The sequence below is a fragment of the Neophocaena asiaeorientalis genome, unplaced genomic scaffold, assembly GCF_003031525.2.
Source record: "Neophocaena asiaeorientalis asiaeorientalis breed wild unplaced genomic scaffold, Neophocaena_asiaeorientalis_V1.1 scaffold308, whole genome shotgun sequence".
In the NCBI taxonomy this organism is placed as follows: domain Eukaryota; kingdom Metazoa; phylum Chordata; class Mammalia; order Artiodactyla; family Phocoenidae; genus Neophocaena; species Neophocaena asiaeorientalis.
Genome location: NW_020172768.1, coordinates 359,154 through 382,821, shown reverse-complemented (window position 1 = coordinate 382,821; position 23,668 = coordinate 359,154). Strand labels below are relative to the sequence as shown.

Sequence of the window (23,668 nt, the reverse complement as noted above, 5' to 3'; positions counted from 1 at the left end):
AAAAAAAAAAAAAAAAAAAAAAAATAAAAAAAAAAAAAAAAAAGATAGAAAGGTAGCTCAGGACTTCCCTGGGGGCGCAGTGGAAAAGAATCCACCTGCCAATGCAGGGGACACGGGTTCAAGCCCTGGTCCAGGAAGATCCCACGTGCCGCGGAGCAACTAAGCCCGTGCGCCACAACTACTGAGCCTGTGCTCTAGAGCCACGAACCACAACTATTGAGACCACGTGCCACAACTACCGAAGCCCACATGCCTAGAGCCCGTACTCCGCAACAAGAGAAGCCACCGCAATGAGAAGCCTGCCCACCGCAATGAAGAGTTGCCCCCCGCTCACCGCAACTAGAGAAAGCCTGCACGCAGCAACGAAGGCCCAAACACAGCCAAAAACAACAACAAAAAAAGGTAGCTCATTGTTGAAGAGACAATTTCCTTTAATGGTAGATCATAAATTGACTCAAATTCTAGTGAGTTTCAGACAAATACTTATGGTTATGAAACAAATCATAAATAAAAGTAAGCACTGAGGGCTTTTCTGGTGGTGCAGTGGTTTACAAAAAAAAAAAAAAAAAAAAAGTAAGCACTGAATATTCACCAGCAAAGTTATTGGCCGACTGTGATACTTATGTGCCGTCTAGCGTGTGTTGGTTTTTACATCAGTTCCTTGCCTCACACATCATGTGACTAAGATTTTGCAATGTATTCAAACGTGATTTTTCTAGTGCATTTTAATGTGAGATTAACAGATCTATGAAAAATGGTGAAATGATTGTGGAGAAATTGAATTTAAAAATTAGTGGTTCTAGGGCTTCCCTGGTGGTGCAGTGGTTGAGAGTCCGCCTGCCGATGCAGGGGACACGGGTTCGTGTTTTTTTTTAAAGAGAAAAAAGAAAAAAAGAAAAGCCCGGGACAAAAAAAAAAAAAAAAAAAAAAAAAAAATTAGTGGTTCTACTCTGAGCCATTATTTTCAAGCAAAAGTGCAATTCAGGTGACCCTGAGCAATCGGGGGTGTAAAGTTACCAGGGTTCCTACAAAACACTGTACATTCTAAACACATAGGCATGGTTCAGAAATAAGAGATATGGAAAGGTATAAGGTGAAAAGTTTTGCTCCCACCCTACTCCCCCTCCACCCTCTTACAATTAACCACCTATGTATCTTTTCTCACTTTTTTTTTTTTTTTTTTTTTTCGTTACAAGGGCCTCTCACCGCCGTGGCCTATCCCGTTGCGGAGCACAGGCTCCAGACGCACAGGCCCAGTGGCCATGGCTCACGGGCCCAGTCGCTCCTTGGCATGCAGGATCTTCCCGGACCAGGGCACGAACCCATGTTTTTTTTGCGGTACACGGGCCTCTCCCGTTGCAGAGCACAGGCTCCGGACGCGCAGGCTCAGAGGCCATGGCTCACGGGCCTAGCCGCTCCGCGGCATGTGGAATCTTCCCGGACCAGGGCACGAACCTGTGTCCCCTGCATCAGCAGGCGGACTCTCAACCACTGCGCCACCAGGGAAGCCCTACTAGAGCCATCTTACAGAAAATACAGAACAAACCTTTTGGCCAATCCAATAGTTCCCTGTGCTATACAGTAGGACCTTGTTGTTTATTTTATATATAGTAGTTGGTATCTGGTAATCCTAAACTCCTAATTTATCCCTCTCCCACCCCCTTTCCCCTTTGGTAACCATAAGTTTGTTTGCTGTGTCTGTGAGTCTGTTTCCGTAAATAAGTTCATTTGTGTCACATTTTAGATTTCACATATAAGTGATATCATATGGTATTTGTCTTTCTCTTTCTGGCTTACTTCGCTTAGTATGATAATCTCTAGTTGTATCATGTTGCTGCAAATGTGGCATTATTTTGTTCTTTTTTATGGCTGAGCAGTATTTCATTGTATATATGTATTACCTCTTCCTTATCCATTCATCTGTCGATGAAGATTGTTTCCATGTCTCGGCTATTGTGAATAGTGCTGCTGTGAAAGTAGGGGTGCATGTATCTTTTTGAATTATAGTTTTGTCTGGATATATGCCCAGGAGTGGGATTGCTGGAACATACGGTAATTCTGTTTTAGTTTTCTGAGGACCCTACATACTGTTTTCCCCAGTGGCTGCACCAACTTACATTCCCACCAAAAGTGTAGGAGGGTTCCCTTTTCTCCACACTCTCTCTAGCATTTGCTATTTGTAGACTTTTTAGTGATGGCCATTCTGACCAGGGTGAGGTGGTACCTCACTGCAGTTTTTTTTGTTTGTTTTTGCGGTATGCGGGCCTCTCACTGTTGTGGCCTCTCACGTTGCGGAGCACAGGCTCCGGACGCACAGGCTCAGCGGCCATGGCTCACGGGCCCAGCCACTCCGCGGCATGTGGGATCTTCCCGGACCAGGGCACGAACCCGTGTCCCCTACATAGGCAGGTGGACTCTCAACCACTGTGCCACCAGGGAAGCCCCTGTATACACTTTTATACAACTTTAGCTTCTCTGTTAGTAATAATAAATCCTGATATGTTGTCCATCCATAATGGTTCATGAGGAACATCTCATTTTTTTAATAGCTACAGTGTACTCTGTTATATGAATATACTATAATTTATTACACATTCCCCATATATAGACATCTGGGTACTTTCTAATCTTTTGCTATTAGAAATGAGGACGAAATGAACGATTTTGTTCAAGGGTTATTTCAAAACTGCACACATATAACTAGGATACATTCCTGGGAGTGGAAGATGTTGGGTCAATTTAAAAAATAATGATTACTAACATGTATATAGTGCTCGCTATAAGCCAGGCATTGATTTAAGCACTCTCCATATATTAACTCATTTAATCTTCTTAATAATCCTTTGAGGAAGGTACTAGTATTATCTCCATTTTAAAGATGAGGTTACTGAGGCACAGAGAGGTTAAGCAACCTGCCCAAGGTCAGATGGCTAGCAGGTGTCAGTGTCAAGCAACCTGACTTGAAAGCCTATACTCTTGGCCATTAAGCTTTGCTGTCTCAAGGAGTGTATGTAGTATTTGTATGTTAAGTAGATATTAACAAATTGTCCCCCATACTAGTTAATCCAATTTATTCTCTCATCAGCTTGACTATACTTTTTTGCCCAGAGGTAAACTGGGCAAAAACTGGGAATTTTGTTGGTTTGATTATAGATGAAAAATGGAATCCCAATGTAGTATTAATTTGGATTTCTCTTATAATGACCAAAGTTGAATATCTTTTCATATGTTTAATAGCCATATGTATTAACTTTTCTGTGAATTATCTATTCATATCTTTTGTGAATTTTTATATTGGGATATTGGTCTTTTTCTTATTTCTAGGAGCTCTTTATATATTAGAGCTATTAGTGTTTTGGCTGTGATATGAATTAGAAATATTTTTTCTAGTTCTTTATATTTTGGCTTTCTTATGCCTTTTTTCTTGCAGAAGCTTTTGATATTTATGTACAGTTGACCCAAACAAAGTGGGGGTTAGGGGCACTGACCCTCCCCGCAGTTGAAAATCTATGTATAACTTTACAGTCAGCCCTCCATATCTGTAGTTCTGTATTTGTGAATTCAACCAACTAAAGATCGTGTAGTACTGTAGTATGTATTTTTTAAATAATCCACAAATAAGTGGACCTGTACAGATCAAACCCATGTTGTCCAAGGGTCAACTGTAGTCAAATCTATCAGCATTTTGTAGATTTTGGACCTCAAATCGGGTCCTACCTTTATCAAATCACAATATCAGATCATGTATTCTCACACTAATTTGGTTCTATTTCTAGACTTTCTATTCTTCTATTTTTCTGTCTGTATATACATTAAATATTACCCTACTATTTAATTAATGAGGCTTAAAATATACTCTGTTATCTAGTGGGGCTAGATTCTCTCATGACTCTTAATTTCCAGAGCTTGCTTTACCATTCTTTTTTTTTTTAATTTATTTTATTTTATTTATTTTTGGCTGCATTGGGTCTTCATTGCTGCATGTGGGCTTTCTCTAGTTGCGGCGAGCGGGGGTTACTCTTCCTTGTGGTGTGCGGGTTTCTCATTGCAGTGGCTTCTCTTGTTGTGGAGCACGGGCTCTAGGCAAGCGGGCTTCAGTAGTTGTGGCATGCGGGCTCAGTAGTTGTGGCATGCAGGCTCAGTAGTTGTGACTCGTGGGCTCTAGAGCCCAGGCTTAGTAGTTGTGGCATATGGGCTTAGTTGCTCTGCAGCATGTGGGATCTTCCCGGAACAGGGCTCGAACCCATGTCTCCTGCATTGGCAGGCAGATTCTTAACCACTGCGCCACCAGGGAAATCCCTGCTTTATTATTCTTGCCTGTTTTTTTTAATGTGAACTTTTCAAGTTTTATTTTTTTTAAAAAAAAAAAAGGTTCACATTTTTTACTGGGATGTTGTGAACTTCTTAGACTTTCAAATCTTCCCAAATACAATACACTGCTTAAGACCCTGTCTGATTCAACTGGGCATGGAGGCTTGCAACAAAATGATATATTAAAAAGCTGGGTTTTCTTGGCCATGTAATGGTAATTGACATTTATTCATTCATTGAACAACAGAGGTCATGTATCCTTTCAGTATTTCTAGTTTTAAGATATTTGTCATCTCTTTCAAAGAAATGAGTAGGGGAAAACAGACTTTCAAATATGAAAACCTTCCAGATGGATGCTGCTTAATATAAAACAGCCTCCAAACCTGCCACCCCAACTTCTTACCTCCCACCCCGCAAATCAACACAATAATCTGATCAGCCATTGCAAACATCAAGGGTCAATGGGTACTGACTTACACAATTGTTACTGTAGGTTTCCGAAAAACCCTTTATGTTCTTTCTGTGTGGTCCAAGCACCAACAGCCTTGGCATCACCTCGGAGCTTGACAGAAATGCAGACTCTTGAGTCTCACCCCAGATTTACTGGATCAAAATCTGTATTTTAACGAGATCCTCAGGGCGTTCATAAGTATCTTAAAGTTTGAGGGAAAAAAGGATCAGTGGTTCTTAAAGTGTTGGCCTGGTAGCAGAAGTGGCGTCCCCTGGAACCATGTAGAAAATTCAAATCCTTGGGCCCTACCCTACCCCTACATGATAACAGAAAGATAATAGAAATTATCTTTCTAAAGATAATAGAAATCCTTGGGTTAGGTCCAGGAACAAGACCTCCCAATGATTCTGATGTTTGAGACTCACTGCTCTAGATCAGTCTTAATGAAACACTAGGAATACCTGGGGAGCTTTGAAAGCTCCCCATGCTTACGGTGTACCCCAGATGACTTAAATTAGAGTTTCGGGGCTGCAGGCCAAGGAACCAGTATTCTTTTCATTTTCCAGGTGATTCCAATGTGAAGCCAAGGACAAAAGCCACTGCTCTAGTCTGGAGCAATGCTTCTCAAACCTGGCTTCATGTTAGAACCACTTGAGGATCTTTAAAAAAAAATACTGATGCTCGGGATCTCACCCAGATACGTAAACTGGTCTGGGTAGAGCTGAGAATAACTTTGGGTTTTTTTCTCAGATGAATCTAAAATCCAGCCAGAATTTCAAACCACTGCTCTAGAAATACCGTTTCTCCCACATAAACTTCAAATCACAGTAAAGAGAAGGAGATGGTAAATAGTTTGGAGGTGATGGAAGACAGACACGTTTCATTTCCCATGTACTTACTGAGCCCTTACAATGTGTTAGGCTAATTACCATGAAGATTAAAAATAAATACAAAGCATAGTTCTTGCTCATCAGGCGACATATAACCTGCACTGGTATTAAAACCTGCACATACTGCATATATAAATAACGATTTGAAAGGAGCACATTCCATGCTACTGACTATAATTCAATAAACAAGTTATACCTATCATTCTATCATTGTAAGGTCAAACTAATTTGTATCCTTTTTTAAAAGAGCAGGAGTAAAATGAAGGAAATATAGGTTGGAAAATGGTGAAGAAACAATTTTGAATATAATTAGCAATCAGCCCTTAAACATTTGAACCTGGAGAAAGTGGTGGACAAGGTCAATGGCCACTTCAAAGAATAATTCACAAGCTTAAAGACTGGGCAAGCCTAAAATGCTTTAAAGTTTCCTCCTTGGCATAATGAGAAGAAAATTATGCTACGGAATCACTGGCAACACACCATGATATTGTTTGTAAATTAAGTTATTATAACTATTAAGAAAAATTAGCAATTACAAAATCAAAGAGTTTATAAGAAATCTTTTTTCACTTTTATTATTAGAGATATAACTAATTTTTTTGGCCTCACTATAAATCTTTTTTCACTTTTATTATTAGAGATATAACTAATTTTTTTGGCCTCACTATTTTTTTGACCTCTCTCTTTTGAGAGAACACATTTAAAAATAAAGGAAAAATATTGTCCTAGTCTAGGAGAAATTATTGGCTATAAACATTTTTCATAGAATTTATATTTTAAAATGAGCAACCAAGCAAAGTTCAAAATTTCACAGAAGTTTTATGGAAAAGTACATTAACAACTAAAACTGAGTCAAAAATGTTAAAAATTCTGTTTGAAGTCAGCTAAGTATTCATTTTGATAATCAACTAAATATACACACCCATTCCTTTGTTTTATTATTAGTTACAAAAGCAAGGATGTGACATAATCTTTTAAGACCATATAAGGAGTTTCTCAATTAAGAAGAAAAAATCACAAATGTTCACCCACCTCATCCCTCTTGTTCTATCAGGAAATACTTACAGGTTAGAACAGGTGAGAGTACTCTACATAATATCAGTTTGAATTTGGGAGAGGTCTAAGGGCATGCCTATTTAATGTAATAACCTCTCCTTCATATTTGAAAATGATCCCACATTAGTGGGTGATGAATTTCAAGTTGTCTCCTCAACAAGGGTGGTGGATGCACTGATCCAGCCAGTTTTCCCATGTTCACGAACATATCAACTAGGAAGTGGGCAGATGTGATCTTTATGTGCACCCATGAAATAGAACTAAGTTTACTGGCTCCAACAGGCTTTTTTTTTGTTTGTTTTTTTCTGTTTTTTGGCCGTGCCGCACAGCATGCGGGATCTTAGTTCCCCCACCAGGGATCGAACCTGTGCCCCCTGCAGTGGAAGCGTGGTGTCTTAACCACTGGACCACCAGGGAAGTCCCCCAACAGGTTTTTTTTTTTGAATTTTTTTTGCGGTAGGCGGGCCTCTTACTGTTGTGGCCTCTCGCGTTGCGGAGCACAGGCTCCGGACGCGCAGGCTCAGCAGCCATGGCTCACGGGCCCAGCCGCTCCGCGGCATGTGGGATCTTCCCGGACCGGGGCACGAACCCGTGTCCCCTGCATCGGCAGACGGACTCTCAACCACTGCGCCACCAGGGAAGCCCCCTTCCAACAGGTTTTGAATCCATCATCTGGGATAGAATATACCCTCAAAACGATCAGATGAGAAAGGGACGGCACTTATTATTATTCCAATTTTATAGATGGGGAGACTAAAGTTTGTAATGGTATCACATCATTTGCACAGGATAAAAGACTGTACAGTGATTATCAGTGAAAGTTGGAAAGATAATAGAAAGATAATAGAATCGACTGGATAATAAAAAAATAAAATACTCATGTTGTATCCTGCCCTCCTTGCACTACCACCCAATATGTACACAGAATCTAAGTTGAGAATCACTTCTGTAAGTGAGCTGCTGTTATTGATATGAGTGTGTCATTGCACCCCTAAGGTACTGGAGGAATTTAATAGGGTTGAAAACCAGTGCCTTAGTGGGAACAAAGGCAACCAACATAGGGAATCAAACTCTCAGCCCTGTATTTTATCTAATGGAGCACACAGAATTTTTTTTAAAAAAAATTCTACGGTCCCTTGAATAGAAACATTTTGAATATAATAATTGAATTACAGCACTGTAAGCCATTGATGGCTTTTATTTTGCTCTTAAGACTTTGTGGAATAATTCCCTTGATTCTTCAAAGAGGGGCAAGGGACACGGAGTTCATTTTACTCAGCCAGGTGGTTACAATGACGTCACCATCCCAAAGGAAGTGATACCTAGCCATTTCAAACAAAGGCAAATTCCAGTCTAGTGCTCAGAAGGGATTTTTAAGTAGCTGCTACATACCTGTTCTGGGTGAGTTTCCCGCCTTTTTTTATTGTGAAGTTGAAGATAAGAGTCTGTTTTCGGAGTGGGTAATCCCAAAGTCAGTTTGTTTTTTTCCACAAAATACTGTTTGGACTTCCTTCGCCGAGGGCCGTGTGATCCTGGCAGGAATACCTCACTCTGTGAACTTGAACTCTTCAAGTACTGAGAGAGGTTGCTGGACTTCTCCTCCGGGTCACTGCTGCTCAGCCCTGAAACCGGCCTGCTGCGATGGGCACCATGCTCGTAGTTTGGGCTTAAAAATTCACTCCCAAGTAAGGAGGCTGTGCTCGGTGGGCTCTCCTTCTGTTCACCTTTCCCCCCTGAGAGTTCCATCGAAGTCTCCTTGGAAGGGTAAAGTGGATTCAAAGTCAGATTTTCTGCAGAGCTGTCCACAGACTCTGGCAATGCTTCCACAGCCAACAACTTCCCCTCCTCTTTTTTCCTCTTCCAATTTGGGTCATATCGCAGGTCTGAGTATTTGTCTTCTATGGGTTGTTGACTGCCCAAAGCAGAAAAGAAATGTCAAGTCCTTTATCCAAACAGATTTACTCATTCTCTTTAGCTGATCATCTTATTCGAAATCATCTCCATCTTTCTCCTACACTTTTCCTTTTACTATCTACATGGGAAAGACACATCCCAGGCTCAAATTAGACCTACACACTACACATGAGGGCAAAAAGTCATAATTACCTAAGTTCATTGAAATATGGAATAAAAATGGGGGATGGGGACTTCCTTGGTGGTGCAGTGGTTATGAATCCGCCTGCCAATGCAGGGGACACGGGTTTGAGTCCCGGTCCGGGAAGATCCCACATGCTGCGGAGCAACTAAGCCCGTGCGCCACAACTACTGAGCCTGTGCTCTAGAGCCTGCGAGCCATGACTACTGAGCCCGCATGCCTAAAGCCCGTGCCCCGCAACAAGAGAAGCCACCACAATTAGAAGCCCGTGCACCCCAATGAAGAATAACCCCCACTGGCTGCAACTAGACAAAGCCTGTGCACAGCAACGAAGATCCAACGCAGTCAAAAATGAATAAATAAATTTATTTTTAAAATTTTAAAAAATCAAGTGTACAATTCAGTGATTTTAAAAAAAATGGGGGATGGTTAATTTATATATGCTGGAAAACAAATGTCTATAATGTTAAACCAGTAAATGGCCTTGATGCAAAGAATGCTGTTACTTAAGACACACCATAAGTTGAGTATGTACCAAGCTGCTGAAGATAAAATGGATTTCACACTTAGCTAGTGATCTACACATTTAGCTGTTTATCTGGGAAGGGAAATTCGACTGTTGCCTGAACAACGACTCAGTCTGAGCCTTTCCTGGGAGGAAAGCAAGACTTATCCCAACTGAATACCTACATAGGTTCATCCTCCTGTATCAGTGATTTTTACTTGTGACTTCATTTCGTCTTTGTAGATTTTATCAAATGTGCTACAGAAAGATCCCTAACTTTTGGAATCAGATGGTGCCTCTGAAAGCTCTCAGTTTGTACTCTCTTGGTCAAGTCTATGTACACAAAACTCAGTAGACAGGTCAGTGTGAGCTTTAAGCTGTAGACAGCCCTATCTGAATAAAAGGTTAAGCACAGGGTCCAGCCCGAGGGGAGTGAACTGATCTGTAATCAGTACATATGACCCCAAATAAAGTCCTCCCTTTTCTCCATGACGATCTCAATTTGCAAAGTACCTCCTAGTCTTAACCAAAAAAGAAAAAAAAAATGCTGGTAATATGGCATATTTAATGGCTGCTTTGATCTTCAAAAGCTAAATGGGAGAGATTTTCCTTCCTTGGTACAGTAGATGCAATCCTCTAATCAAAAAGAAAATGTAAATCATCTGGGCTTTTTATGCTATTTGATATTCCCATTTATAGAGGACATAATTTTATGCTGGGTAAACAAACTAATGGTGCCCCTAATGTTAATTTAATCTTCTTAATGTGGACCTAGAGTTCTTTGATTTGATGTAAAGCAAAAACTAGAGCAGAAAGCCCCAACTCCTATGTCTTGCTTAATTGTCACTTTGACTTTTCAGTGTCTTTTTTTTTTTTTTTTGGCTGCGCTGCGAGGCTTGCGGGATGGGATCTTAGTTCCCCGACTGGGGATTGAACCCGGGCCACGGCAGTGAAAGCGCTGAGTCCTAACCGCTGGACTGCCAGGGAATTCCCCTTGTCACTTTGAATTTTTAGTTCACGTATTAAGACAGAAAACTTCTTGGGATAGGCTTCTCTTCCTTTTCCACCAAGGGAAGAAAAATGATATTCTCCTCCAGCAAAGTGCCTGAATGGAGATGGTCCACGTTTGTCAGGAAATTGACATCAAACCGTGCAACTCCCCGCTCCCGAAACTCCACAGGGCTGCCTGCCTCTGAGGCTTTGAGGAGGTTTCTCCATGTGATGTCCCCTCATGTGAACTTACAGGAGTTTTGGGCCCTGCCTTTCACTTGGCTCCAAGGGTCACTGGGCATGTAGTGTCCCAGGGGCAGGGAGGGGGCCAGCAGGGCATAATCTAGATTTGGGACTGGACAGACCTGGGCTTAAGTTCTGGGTTTGCCACTACCTATCTGTGCATCAGCTGGCAAATCATGTCACCTCCGAGCTGGTTTCTGTCATCTGGAAGTAGGGATCAATTATATTTGTTCTGTTTATTTCTCAAGGTTACATAAAATCAAAATGAGACAATATAGCTTACTTCATGTTCTGTATTTGTGGTTATTTCACTAGGGCAACCGTATCTTCTCACCTGGTTAAGGTCCTGGGCAGCAGGGACAGAGGGTTATCCTTCCTTCCCTAACCTCTACCCTGTGCTATGGGCAGAAGAGGCAACAAGTGATGCTTCAATCAATAACTGAGCGTTAGATATTTATTTTATTTTATTTATTTTTTTTTTTTAGATATTTAAAAAAAAAACCAACAGCAGTAAACGAGAATCTAAACATGCAGAAAAACTTCCTGCATTGGACCAAATCAGTGAATGATTTTAGGGCTTATCTTGTGCTGCATTAAGTATAAGGTTCAGCAGTGGTTGTTTAGATGGGGAAGAAAAGATGAAAGTACATCTTCAAGTAAATAAAGATATAAAGATTTTTTGAAATGAAGAAACATGCCATTTCCCATATCTATGATATATTGAAAGGAAAAAGTGAGTCTAACTCTCCTCGTTCATTCATTCACTTGATTCGACAGAACTTAACTTTCCTCATGCATTTGCTCGCTCACTGATTCTGTATTTATTGAGCACATACTAAGTTGGGGGATACAGTGGTGAGCCCACAGCCTAGCGGGGGATACAGACCAGGAAATGAGCTATTTGTGATTAGAGTGATGAGTGGCCACCAGGGCTCGGGAGGGACATCCAATCCCATCTTGGGGGAGAGGGCAGCCTTCTGAAGGAAGTGATGGCTTAGCTGAGACCGAAGGCTAAGAAGGGCAGGAAGTGTAAGCCAGGCTGAGGAAACAACACGTAAAAAGGAATGGAGGGGAGAGAGAACATGGGGCTTTCAAAGAACAAATTCTACGTGGATAAAAGGGAAGGTGGGAGGATTAGAACTCAGGGTTAAGCAGAGGTGAAATCTTGAAGGGCTTTGTAAACTCTGTGAAGGATTTGGCTTAGCTGCATTAACTTGAGAGTTTGGATTTATTTAATTAAGTAAAAATCATTTAATTAGCGAGCAAAGATGTTATAGTAAGACAAATACTTTTGGATAGGCAAAGTGATGCTTTTGGAAAGGATTATGTACAGAGGCCATATGGTTTTTGGGGGCAAAGTTTTAGAACAGGTAGCCCTGTCCTCTGCACTATTTAGAGCAGGGGTTGGCAACCTTTAAAAGTCACACACGTTATTGGAGCCCACTGTCTTGCTGCTCTTCTGGGTGGGTTGTAGAGTGCTGGCTTCGGGAAGATGGCACAGAGCACACACTACTTACTACGTGCTGATCTAGGGAAAGCTTACAGTGGATCTCTAGTTTTCTCCTTATGGCAACCCTATGGGGAGGTGCTATTATTAGGCCCATTTAATAGATGAAGAAACAGGCTTCTGTCACTTTTCCAAGGTCACAGAGCTAATACGTGGTGCAGCCAGGATATAGACCCTGGCAGTTGGCCCTGGGATCTGGCTCCTGTCCAGTAACTCACCCTGTATCACACAGCCAATCCCAGAGGTGGTGGTGAAGCAGGTGTTGTTGCAGGGCCTGCCTTAGGGGAGTTAGTGAATCGGTCGGTCAGTCAGTTGGCCGGTCAACAAATATGTACTGAGTGGCTCCCCAAGTACTAGGCACTGGAGGTGAGTGGTGAGTGAAACAGAAACAGGCGGATGGAACTGGCTGCTGAGTGAGGAAGACAGGCGGACGGATCTTACGCACCAACAGTACAGAAGTACAGAATGTTATGGGCATTTAAACTAGGAGGACAGACCTTGTTTATCAATGAAAATATGTTGACCTCTTATTTCCAGATCCAATTGCTAGATGATATCTCAAAGTTCATTCCAACTCTCTTGTTCTGTGACCCTGTGATGAACTCACAAGAGTCAATAAGCGAGGAATGCCCACTCTTTTTAACAACTAGGTAGTCTTTGATGATTGAAGGAAATGGAGTCTCTGACTTCCGTCTCTGCAGTTATACTAAGAAAACTGGCACTCACACTGGTCACCAGACTTAACTAGCATTAGTTGATGATGGCATGATGTCCACAGTCAGGGCTATAGACACCCCTCAGTCTCATGGAATAAATGATATGGAATATTCTGGTTCTGAGAAATGGTACCGTAGAAAGTCAAAGGACGAGGGTCCTAGAATCAGACTGCCTGCGCTCAATTCCTGGTGCCACCAGTTACCGTGGAAGTGTGAGCAAGTTATTGTTCTTCTCTGTGCTTCAGCTCCTCATCAATGAAATGAGGATAATAATAGTACCTACCTAAAAAAAAAATAATAGTGCCTACCTCATAGTCGTTGAGAGTATTAAGCACATTTATATACGTATATATGTTTAGAACTATGTTCTTAGCATGGAGTAAGGAAGGTCCCAGGAAGGGCCGGTTATAAAAGCACGTGCCAACGAGCTCCATCACTGGTCTTTGCTTGCTGTGTGTCGTGTTCTGTCACCAGGACACAACACTGGTGTGTACTATGCTTCCTCCTGATGGATCTCAAGGGATTCTTCTCTCCCTAGGGCTTAAGTTATTTCCAGGACAAAGTTGTCTCATGATGCACTAAGTGGGACCTTAGTGGCCTGAAAGAACGAACACTTATCTTTAAAAATCCAATTTTTTTTTTACCACGACCTAGGCAGCATGGAGAATCTGTTTGAACTGTAATTTAGGAAATGGGATTAAGAAATGTCGGTGTTTCCACATGATGAGATATTTTAAGAACTGCTGGAGGATGATGAGGAAGATAAAACTGGGAGAATTCAATTACTTTAGACCTTCAGAAAGAGCCGTAATTTCCAGCCTCAACAAATTGCCATGCTTAGATGCCCACGGAAGCAATCTCACACGCCCTGGGAAAGACGGACATTTTAAGTGAAACCTGGAAAATACAGAAGGGTTTGAAACAAATCAGACATAATGAGTTGCTCTGGCTGCGAAGGATGTTTTTGAACCGATCGTTTGAAGAGACACTCTAATAATGTGTATTTACAAGATGAGAATCGGAAAGTGTGGCTCTTCTAAGAGCTTTAATGACACTGTACCGTGTACACCTGCCATGATTGTCTTAAAACATCCCCCTTTCTTCCCTTTTTGATGGAAACCATGTGTTGAGGCAAATGGGAGTTTATGTTTTGCAAACTATCGAGCATGGAAAGCTGTAATACTTCACAGAAACAAATCTAATGGTTGAAATAGAACATGATACTAAAGAACCCCATTGTTCTGAGCTTGTGTGCGGAGAAGCTCAATTGTGTTGTGTGGTCCAGGTCAACACACTGGAACAAAATGAGTGTGAAGTGCTCCTTCATCAGTAATCTTGTGCATACAAAACACATACCTCATTTCCTCCGCATTTGATAGGAAGGTTATACGGACAATGAGTACACAATGCTTTTGTTGCTGTTCAGACAACAGATGCCAGGTCTGCCCTTCAGATGCCCAGGTTAGAAATGGATGCAGACAGGAAGGGGAGGGTGGTCTCACATGCGTATGCCATCCTGTCTGCTAGCTCTAATGGACCATATTTGAGCATGACTGTGACAACTTCAGTCCAAATAAAATCAAATCTCCATTTGACAAAGAGCCCCATATTCAGTTTAGTATTCAATCAAAAAATTACTAAAATTAGAGCATGTTTCTAGTACAATGAACATCCTTTGCACTCACAGTAAAATATTCAATAACTGGCCATTTTGCCTGTCGAGGAGGTGAATAAAAGCATTGCTATTAATCATTTAGCAGTTATTTATTTGCCACTTTAAGTAGGCAGTTAAATTGAAACTGCATACGTTATTATTGATTTAGGTTTAATTTAATCCTTTTAAACAGAACAATTATTCCCAATTTATATGCCATTAAATCTTTTATGCATATGAACAGCAAATTCAATTTCTGTTTAAGTGTAAAGGGTTTTTTGTGTTTTTTTTAAGCGTAAAGTTTTTAATGCTCCTTTAAGGAGCTATAAAACTGACAATTGTTTCCAAGGATTTCTGAGTTCTGTGTTCATCTTAATCTTTTTAGCAACAGCTTTTAAGTAAATAAATCCAAAGGATTAAAAAATCACTTTTGCAAGTATGAAATAAAATGGTTCCACAAGTATACTGAAATGCTTTGGGGAGGCTATTTACAACCCAGAAAATTTCATTTAATGCAGGCCTTTTTTTCTGCTAAAAATATTAAACATCTTAATAGAAGAAAGGTATTTTAATGAACCAAAGGCCAAAGACTGTCTTTAGAAACACACTCAAGTGAAGGGACTGGATTGTTATCTGGTGAATTTTATTTACTGCAATTATAGAGTTTAGATAATTCCAACTAAAGTCCCTTTTTTTTTTCTTTTTGACAACAGGTTTATGGCTGCAAAATAACCAGATATCTGCCCCAAGTTCTTATTAGTGCCAGTCTTGATTCAAGGACAATCTGAGTGTTAAATGAAAATAAATTATCTTAAGAGGGCGTGTTAGTAATTGCAATGTAAAATTCTAGTACCTCGTTTCTAATTAAAATTATCTTAGGTGAAACAAAGGCTGCATCTTCACGAGGGAAATGCTGTATGACACAGAACCTATTTAGAAACATAATTCCTCTCGTTCAGTGAGAGTTTACAGTGCTCAAGCCAGACATTTTCTGTGGAAGGCCTGGATATTCTTTTCATTCTCCAGAAACAATGGCTAAAAGCCAGGGACCCAGATTTACAACATGTCCAGGTGCATACACTTTCTTTAGATAGAGTCTCTTGTATTTTAAACGCCAGATATTTACAGCAACAGAATTTCCAGGTACCTGTGACTTCATGGGAAAAAGTACTGGACAGGTCTTGACACCTGGGTCCTGGTCCAGATTTTGCCACTGAGCAGCTGTGTGAAATTGGGTGAATTTGTTATCCACTCCAGGCCTCAGGTTTCTCCTTTTACAATAAGGAATAGACTGACCTTTAAGAGTCCTAACAGCTCTCAGAATTCACTGATTTTTAAATTGAATTGGGCCTATCATGCGAAACTCAGCAATATATATAAGTGTTGGGGAAAAAACATTTATTTTAAATTCAATCCATTAAAAATTATAGTAAGCAAAGATTTCTACATTTCCACATTTGTCAGGGAGTAGAAACAGATGAATACAGCGGAGGTCATGAATTAAACTATCTCCTTAGTTACTTGGTTACAACCTTCCTAATCCTCTTGATAAACCTGCAGGATTGCAGGTGATGTAAATTTAAATTACACTTTGTGAGGTTTCAAACTCACTGTTTATTTACTTATTTTAACACAGTAATGCATCCCCATTTGGAAATAAGCTAGAAAGGAACCCGTGGTCATCTCCGAGGGCCATACAATCCCAGGAGTCACAGTGGCTTTAGCATTTCTGGTGGGGACTGTGCCTCTGATAGACACAATTCATGCCCAGGCACACGCCTTACTCCCTCCTCTGCTGGTCTGTCATGATGGCACCGTGCCTGCTCTGAGGAGTGCATCAGGGTTTGACTGCTGCACAGTTTGTGAGCCAGTGAGCATAAAACAGCAATGACAGGACTTCCCTGGTGGCGCAGGATCTGGTTAAGAATCCGCCTGCCAATGCAGGGGACAAGGGTTCGAGCCCTGGTCTGGGAAGATCCCACATGCCGCGGAGCAACTAAGCCTGTGCGCCACAACTACTGAGCCTGCGCACCTAGAGCCCATGCCACAGCTACTGAGCCCATGTGCCACAACTACTGGGCCTGTGTGCCGCAACTACTGAAGCCACCACAGTGAGAAGCCTGAGCACGGCAACGAAGAGTAGCCCCCGCTCGCCGCAACTAGAGAAAGCCCACGTGCAGCAATGAAGACCCAATGCAGCCAAAAATAAATAAATAAATTTATATTAAAAAAACAGCAATGATAATGCCTACGACAAGTCACCTATCTGCTATGACTATACCCACGTGATCAGAAATAAATAACCAAAACGCTAGTAGCTATCCCCAAATACTCTGTGAAACCCCTAGAATTCGGTGTATAGTAGAATGTGTTTGAAAGAGGTTGGCCAGCCAATGGCCTGAAATTGAAAATCTACCTAATCAAGACAGTATAAATCAACGTGGATGAATGCTGCTAGAAACCAACAGGAATGAGAGTTGACTCCTGGAAGCTCTCAGAATGTTCTTGGTTATACTAGAATATTAGATCTAGCCTCAAGTGTCACGTTTACTCTCCCAACCAGAGCAAACAAAACAGAACAAAACAAAACTCTACAACACTTACGAGAGGAAGTAATCTCCCCTCAGCTTAAATATATCCAATGTGTCCTACAAAACAGTCGGGGAAATTAAAATACTGAGTTTTAGTTTTTACTAAGTCTCCCTTTACCCACTTTCTGTTTTGCTTATCCCATACTGCTACTGAAGTCCTAGAAATCATCATTCAATATTTCACTTGATTCTTGTATTATTAATCGGAAACAACATACAGTGGTCCCTTGGTATCTGTGAGCGATTGGGTCCAGGACAGGCAGGGGATACCAAATTCCACAGGTGCTCAAGTCCCAGAGCCGGCCCTCTGTATCCACGGTTCCACATCCGCTAATTCAACCAATTATGGATTTTGTACTACTGCAGTACTATTTATTGAAAAAATCCTTCTATGAGTGAACCCGCTCAGTTCAAATCCATTTTGTTCAAGAGTCAACTATATATGAAAGTGTTTGAGAGGAAAAATTATATACCACCATAAAAATGAAGATTATTATTCCTGAGTCCTTTTCTTACCTTCAGACAATTCTGAAATTCAGTTCAACTAAGAATACCTTACTGGACTTCCCTGGTGGCACAGTGGTTGAGAATCTGCCTGCTAATGCAGGGGACACGTGTTAGAGCCCTGGTCTGGGAAGATCCCACATGCCGCGGAGCAACTAAGCCCGTGCGCCACAGCTACTGAGCCTGCGCGACTGGAGCCTGTGCTCTGCAACAAGAGAGGCCGCGACAGTGAGAGGCCCGCGCACCGCGATGAAGAGTGGCCCCCGCTCTCCGCAACTAGAGAAAGCCCTCGCACAGAAACGAAGACCCAACACAGCCAGAAATAAATAAATAAATAGATAAATTAAAAAAAAAAAAAAAAAAGAATACCTTACTGTACCTGTCTCCCACCCAGTAATTTCTGGCACACGGTGGTTTATAAGACAGAACGTGGGATCTCTCGTGAAGGCTACGCTTCCCAGGTGATGAGAGAGAGCTCAGTGAATGAAAACATTCCGTTTCCCAGGAGAGCTGCTGAGGACTATAGGCTCTATGACCTTACTGCCCAAAGTAAAATGCCATTAATATTTATAGTATTCTGAGGGCACAGGATCCTTTATAAATTTGTATTACTTTACTGAAATTTATAATTTTACACGCATATTTTAATCTGGCCTCAGTTTAGTCCATACTGAAGTCGTTACACCTTTAAGTTTTGCTAGAGAGCAAAACTGAATCCTTTATCAGATCAGCCCTTGATCACCTATCTAGATACTTATAATTAGAGGTTCAGACTTTGATGTTAAAAGAGAGTTCATTCAGTTAAATTTCTGGCTCTGCCACTTAGTAGCTACGTACACCTACACAACTTTCAGAGCCTTGGTTCCTTATCTGCAAAATGGGGATAATAATACCGATATCTAAGAGCCTCTTGTAAGGATAAATGAGATAATATATATCAAGCAAATAGTCCTACAAATGGTAGCTAATTATATTGAAGTATTTTTGTACATAAGACCTTATCAAATACATATACTAGTTACTGTACTGCTGCTTTCTGGTTTGTTTTTTTTAACATATGAGGTTTCAGAAGGCCCCAGAGCTGAAGAGGTTATCTCTAATGCTCTAGGAATTACATTGATCTCTTTCTTCTGAGTGCCGAGTGTCATGGGGCTAGTTCTGGAGTGGGGTTTAAGGATTATCATATGAAGATCCTCTTTCCACTCTTGATTCATTCACTGCAGTCAATGCTGCTCCAATTTCCATTAAGTAAAAGGTTTTCTCTAATCCATATACATCGAACTGTGGCTTGACTTTGCTGAGGAACAAGGGAGTAATTGCTTTGAGGAGCTTCTAGTAACATCAAAACACAAGAGTAGGGCTCAAGTGATTTTGTCAGGCAGCTTTTAAAACGGTTGCCCATAAAAGCAAGAAGAAAGAGATCTTCTTCCGTTTTAAGGCAAGGCTTTGACTAATTATTTTGAACTACAATTCCCAGAATGCCATCTACCTGAGAGAAATGAAAGTCTTCTTGAATTTCATACTGAGAGCCTGAGATCAATTTGTCTATTTCATGGCTAGTAAACTGCTCAGATCCAAGTAACAATACACCTAAGAAAGGATTCCAAGGCTCAAGTGAGGCAGAGAAAAGGGGCCAGTAACAGAACACTCGCCTGAAGGATATTTTTGAGGCATTACTTGGCTAAATGCTTCAGTTCAGCTTTCCTTTGTAGTACAGAACTGGTCCTGTAAATGTTCAATGTACAAAGCACTGTACAGCCAAGCAATTACTAGGGCTGTAACCCATCTAACCCTGGGGGTTACAGTCCATCACTAAGGATTTCCAAGGCAAATCCGTCCAAGGAAAATACCATTATCTAAGGATCTCTGAATCAGAAGGCCAAGGCCCTAATGATGCTTTTGACTTTGTATAAGTATGGTTTTTTAATCTTGAAATATACTGAGTGGTATTTACATTGTCCTTGGGTAAAAAGCAAGGTTAAAGTCAGGTCTCTGAGCCCCACTCAAAGAGGAAAAACTCAACATTGGAGAAATGAGGTCACGTAATGGATCCTTGCCTTGGTTTCTTCATCGTAAAAGTACAGACAAGATTACCTATCCACCACAAAAGATATTTCTTTTCCGATGCCCCTCCCACCCCCGTAGTAAATAAAAGTACCATTTATTACCTAGGAGACTATGACTCTCCTAGATTAGAGCTACAATACAAACATGGTTTAAAGGTCCCCAGCCTTTTTGGCACCAGGGACCGGTTTCGTGGAAGACAATTTTTCCATGGACGGGGGTGGGGGTTGGGGAGGGGTGTGGTTCAGGCGGTAATGCGAGTCATGGGGAGCGATGGGGGGCAGCAGATGAAGCTTCATTCGCTGGCCCGCCGCTCACCTCCTGCTGTGCGGCCCGGGGTGGGGGTAGGGGGTTGGGGACCCCTGGTTTAAAGCATAGAGTCACACTGCAGGAGTTTTCTGTTCCACCACCCACCCGGTGGAATAAATGGGTATAACATAACTGGTTTCTTTAAGCCTCATTTGCAGTCTTCAAGATGGGAGCATTATAGTGTCCACCTGTTGAGGCTGCCATAAGGATTAAATGAGATGATACATGTAAAGCGTTTGGCACAGGGATGGGCTCGGGACAAGCATTCTATAAATGCTATTGTTGTTAGAACCTTAAAGTAATCTGTGCCTTTTCTTGTTCCTTCCAACCCCAGTTCTAAACTGTCACCAAGTCCTATCAGTTCTTTATAAACATAAAGAATTACCTATGAAGTAATTAATTCATAAATTACCTATGAAGTAAATGAATAAAAGATTGCTACGACGGATATACACTCATATAAGAGTATATGTGGGTTGGGACTTCCCTGACAGTCCAGTGATTAAGACTCTGTGCTTCCACTGCAGGGGGTGAGGGTTTGATCCCTGGTCAGGGAACTAAGATCCCCCATAACGTGTGGTGCAGCCAAAAAAAAAAAAAAAGAGTATGTATTGATGTATTGGTTATCTCTGAGAGGAAGACAGGGACGGATTTGAGAAGGGGAACCAGGAAACTATCTAGCATTTTATGTTTTAAAAAATATATCTGAAACAAACATGGCAATAAGGGTGAGATGGTATTTTTCTCTGTACTTTTCTGTAGGTTAGTATTTTTTCTTGATTAAAAAAACTCAGGGAGTTTCCTGGCGGTCCAGTGCTTAGGACTCGGCGCTTTCGTGCTTTCACTGCTGTGGCTCGGGTTCAATCCCTGGTCGGGGAACTAAGATCCTGCAAGCTGCACGGCGCAGCCAAAATACATAAATAAAATAAAAAGTATTTTAAAAAACACCTCAATAACAAAGCACTCTGACGTTGGGTGACTTTATCTCTGCCAGCTTCATCTTCCTAATCTGTAAAATGGGAAGAGCAGCACCTTCTTGCAGGATTACAATGAAGAAGTGAGTGAAATTCTTCAAAAGAGATGTCATTACTGTTATTGTTGTCATTGTAATTATTACCATCTGGTAGTCTCTTTGTCCACTGTGTTTTTACCCTCTAATTCATAATGCACCAGCTTGCAGAATAATCTTCCTTGAACACTGCTTCATCTCACTGCCCTCCCCAAGAACCTGCATTTTCTCCTCCAGGTGTGCCCAACCCAGTCCAGTCAGGGGCGGCTGGCTGGTTAAAGCCTTCCTAAGCCCCTCTTTTGCCCCCCAGCTCTATGGCTGCACCTCAGTTATAGCATTTATCACTTGTACAGTGGACATACGAAGAGCGCGTTCGTTAAGTCCAATTTGTTCTTAAGTCCAACAAAGTTAGCCTAGGTGCCCAACTAACGCAGTCGGCTGTGGAGTACTGTACCGTAATAGGGTCATGATACGTTCGCATCCTTGAAAGTTTGCAACTTGAAGGTTCGTATGTAGGGGGTTTACTGTACTGTGCTGTGAGATCCCCTAAGAAGCAAATGAGCTCGATTCACCTTGACATTTCCAGTGAAAGAGAGAAAGAGGGAAAGACGAAGAAAAAGACTCAGGGCTCGGCTCTCATTCTGGCTCCACACAAGTCTTCGCTGTGACTGCATTCTTGGGACACGTCATTTGAGTTCTGTGTTCCACGTCCTACCCGCGGCGTGGGCTGCGGGCACTCCACGACAGTCCCCGTCAGCAGGCCCCTCCTCTGTCTACTTTCCCTACACTCAGAACAAATCCTCTGCCATCAAGTGGGGCTCAATGTGCCACACACATTCATTCTAATTCTATTCTTTTTTTCCCAAATCTTACCTAGTCTCCAAAACCCTGCCTGCCCAAGTTCTAGACCTTCCAATAAACTTTCCTCAATTTACTTTAACCCTAATTTAAAATACATCTAACACATATAGAACTTATAGTCACTGTTCGAAGCGCTTTTTATATATGTATACATAGACTTACTTTCGCCTCACTGTAAGTCTGTGAGGTAACTATTATTACTATCCCATTTTTACTGAGGAGGAACTGAGGCACAAAGAGTTTAATTGGGCTTGGCTGAGGTCACACAGCTAGTCAGTGGCACAGTTTGAACCCATATGGTCTGCTTCAGATGCTCTGTACTTTACCACCATCCCAAGACCCCTGTCTAATCAATAGCTTTTAACTTCAGTGCTCTAGCATGTCATTTATATTTTCATTAAAACTGAGTAATACTGTACTCATTTAAATCCTCTTAGATGTTTTGGTGGCCTCTAGCCTAAAGTTAATACCGCATAAGTACTGATTATTAGAAATTAAATCTTTATGTGTTTATGTAAGCCTGGGAAGGTAGACCTCTCCTAGCTCAGGTAGGCTTCTACCCCCAGAACGTACTGTACTGACAGTGATGGCAATCCTGTGAGAGAAGCAGTCTGGCTCATTTGACAGATGAGAAAGACTGAAGGGACTTGTTTCAAATTATACACTAAACGGCAGTGCCTGGACCAACTCAAGACCACCTGGCTCCAAGTCATGGCATCTTGCTAGATCAGGCTTTCGGGGATTTCTCCAAGTGAGGTCACAGCAGTGAAGACACTTGGAATATGGACAGGAAATAAGGAGCATAAGAAAGGCAAATGCCCTTATTATTAATAACTCTTCTCGTCTTATGCGTTGTTTTAAAAAATAGAAATGAATGTGACAAAAATCTTGGCTCCGAGCTGTCGTTAGCTGCTTGGAGACCTGTCTCACACACACTATGAAGGTGCTCATTACAACAGCCTGTCCAGAAACAGACTCACAGACTTAAAAAATAAACTTATGGTTATCAAAGGGGAAAGGCTGGGGAGAGGGATAAATTAGGAGATTGGGATTAACATGTACACACTACTATGTATAAAACATAATCAACAAGGACCTACTGTACAGGGAACACTACTCGATATTCTGTAATAACCTATACGAGGAAAGAATCTGAAAAAGAACAGATATATGTATAACTGAATCACTTTGTTGTACACCTGAAACTAACACAACATTGTAAATCAACTACACTCCAATATAAAATAAAAATTAAAAAACAAAAAATCGAAAACCAAGAGCCTGTCCTCACTTTCACTTGGGACAGTACCAGTAATTATGTAACAATGCATTTCGGAACCCACTGTCTTCTTACACAAGCCAATTCCTTACCTGTTATTTGCACCAGCATCTTGGGTATGGAGGTTTCTCTGAGCTGCTTTTCTGCTTGCTTCCTCTTCCGTCTCACTCAAGTTCTCCTCCTCTAAGCTGTCAGGCTCCATGTCGTTGTCCTGAATTTGGTCTTCCAGTTTAGACTGGGACTTGATCTCTTGAGTGAGGCTTTCTGAATCAGATTCCAAGGAGTCTTTTGAAATCAAATGTAAGTCTTCTTTCTTAAAAGGTGGCTCTGTGGACTGGACCTTTAAGTTGGTGTGATGAACAGGAGACTGGATAGAGAGCTTGGGAATTAATTTACGATGAATCATCTTGAGAAAATAACAAAAATGAACAGGGATACTCTTGTGGATGGCAGCAGCTGAATGTTTAAAGTCGTGGTTCGCAAAAGAATTTGCCTGAAAAAAATTATATTTATGTTACTCTGTGACTACTGAAATCTCTTTAATTCCAATGTTAATCAAAAAACGAAATAAGAGAAACTTGTTATTACCTGCAGGCTTTTGTATGCCCCCTTTTGTGTGTATGAGAAAGGTCT

At 41.3% G+C, this 23,668-nt stretch overlaps 1 protein-coding gene across 1 annotated transcript in view; it reads right to left on the bottom strand.

The window, feature by feature from the left end:
• Nucleotides 1-23,441, bottom strand: part of JHY (junctional cadherin complex regulator) — a 64,313-nt gene extending 40,872 nt beyond the window's left edge. Inside the window, exons 1-2 of the mRNA XM_024740842.1 lie at nt 23,128-23,441; nt 8,101-8,620 (exon numbers count right to left, since the gene is read on the bottom strand). Coding sequence (XP_024596610.1) covers nt 8,101-8,620; nt 23,128-23,441 — 834 coding nt within the window. The remainder of the gene's footprint in view (nt 1-8,100; nt 8,621-23,127) is intronic.
• Between the last annotated feature and the right edge of the window lie 227 nt (nt 23,442-23,668).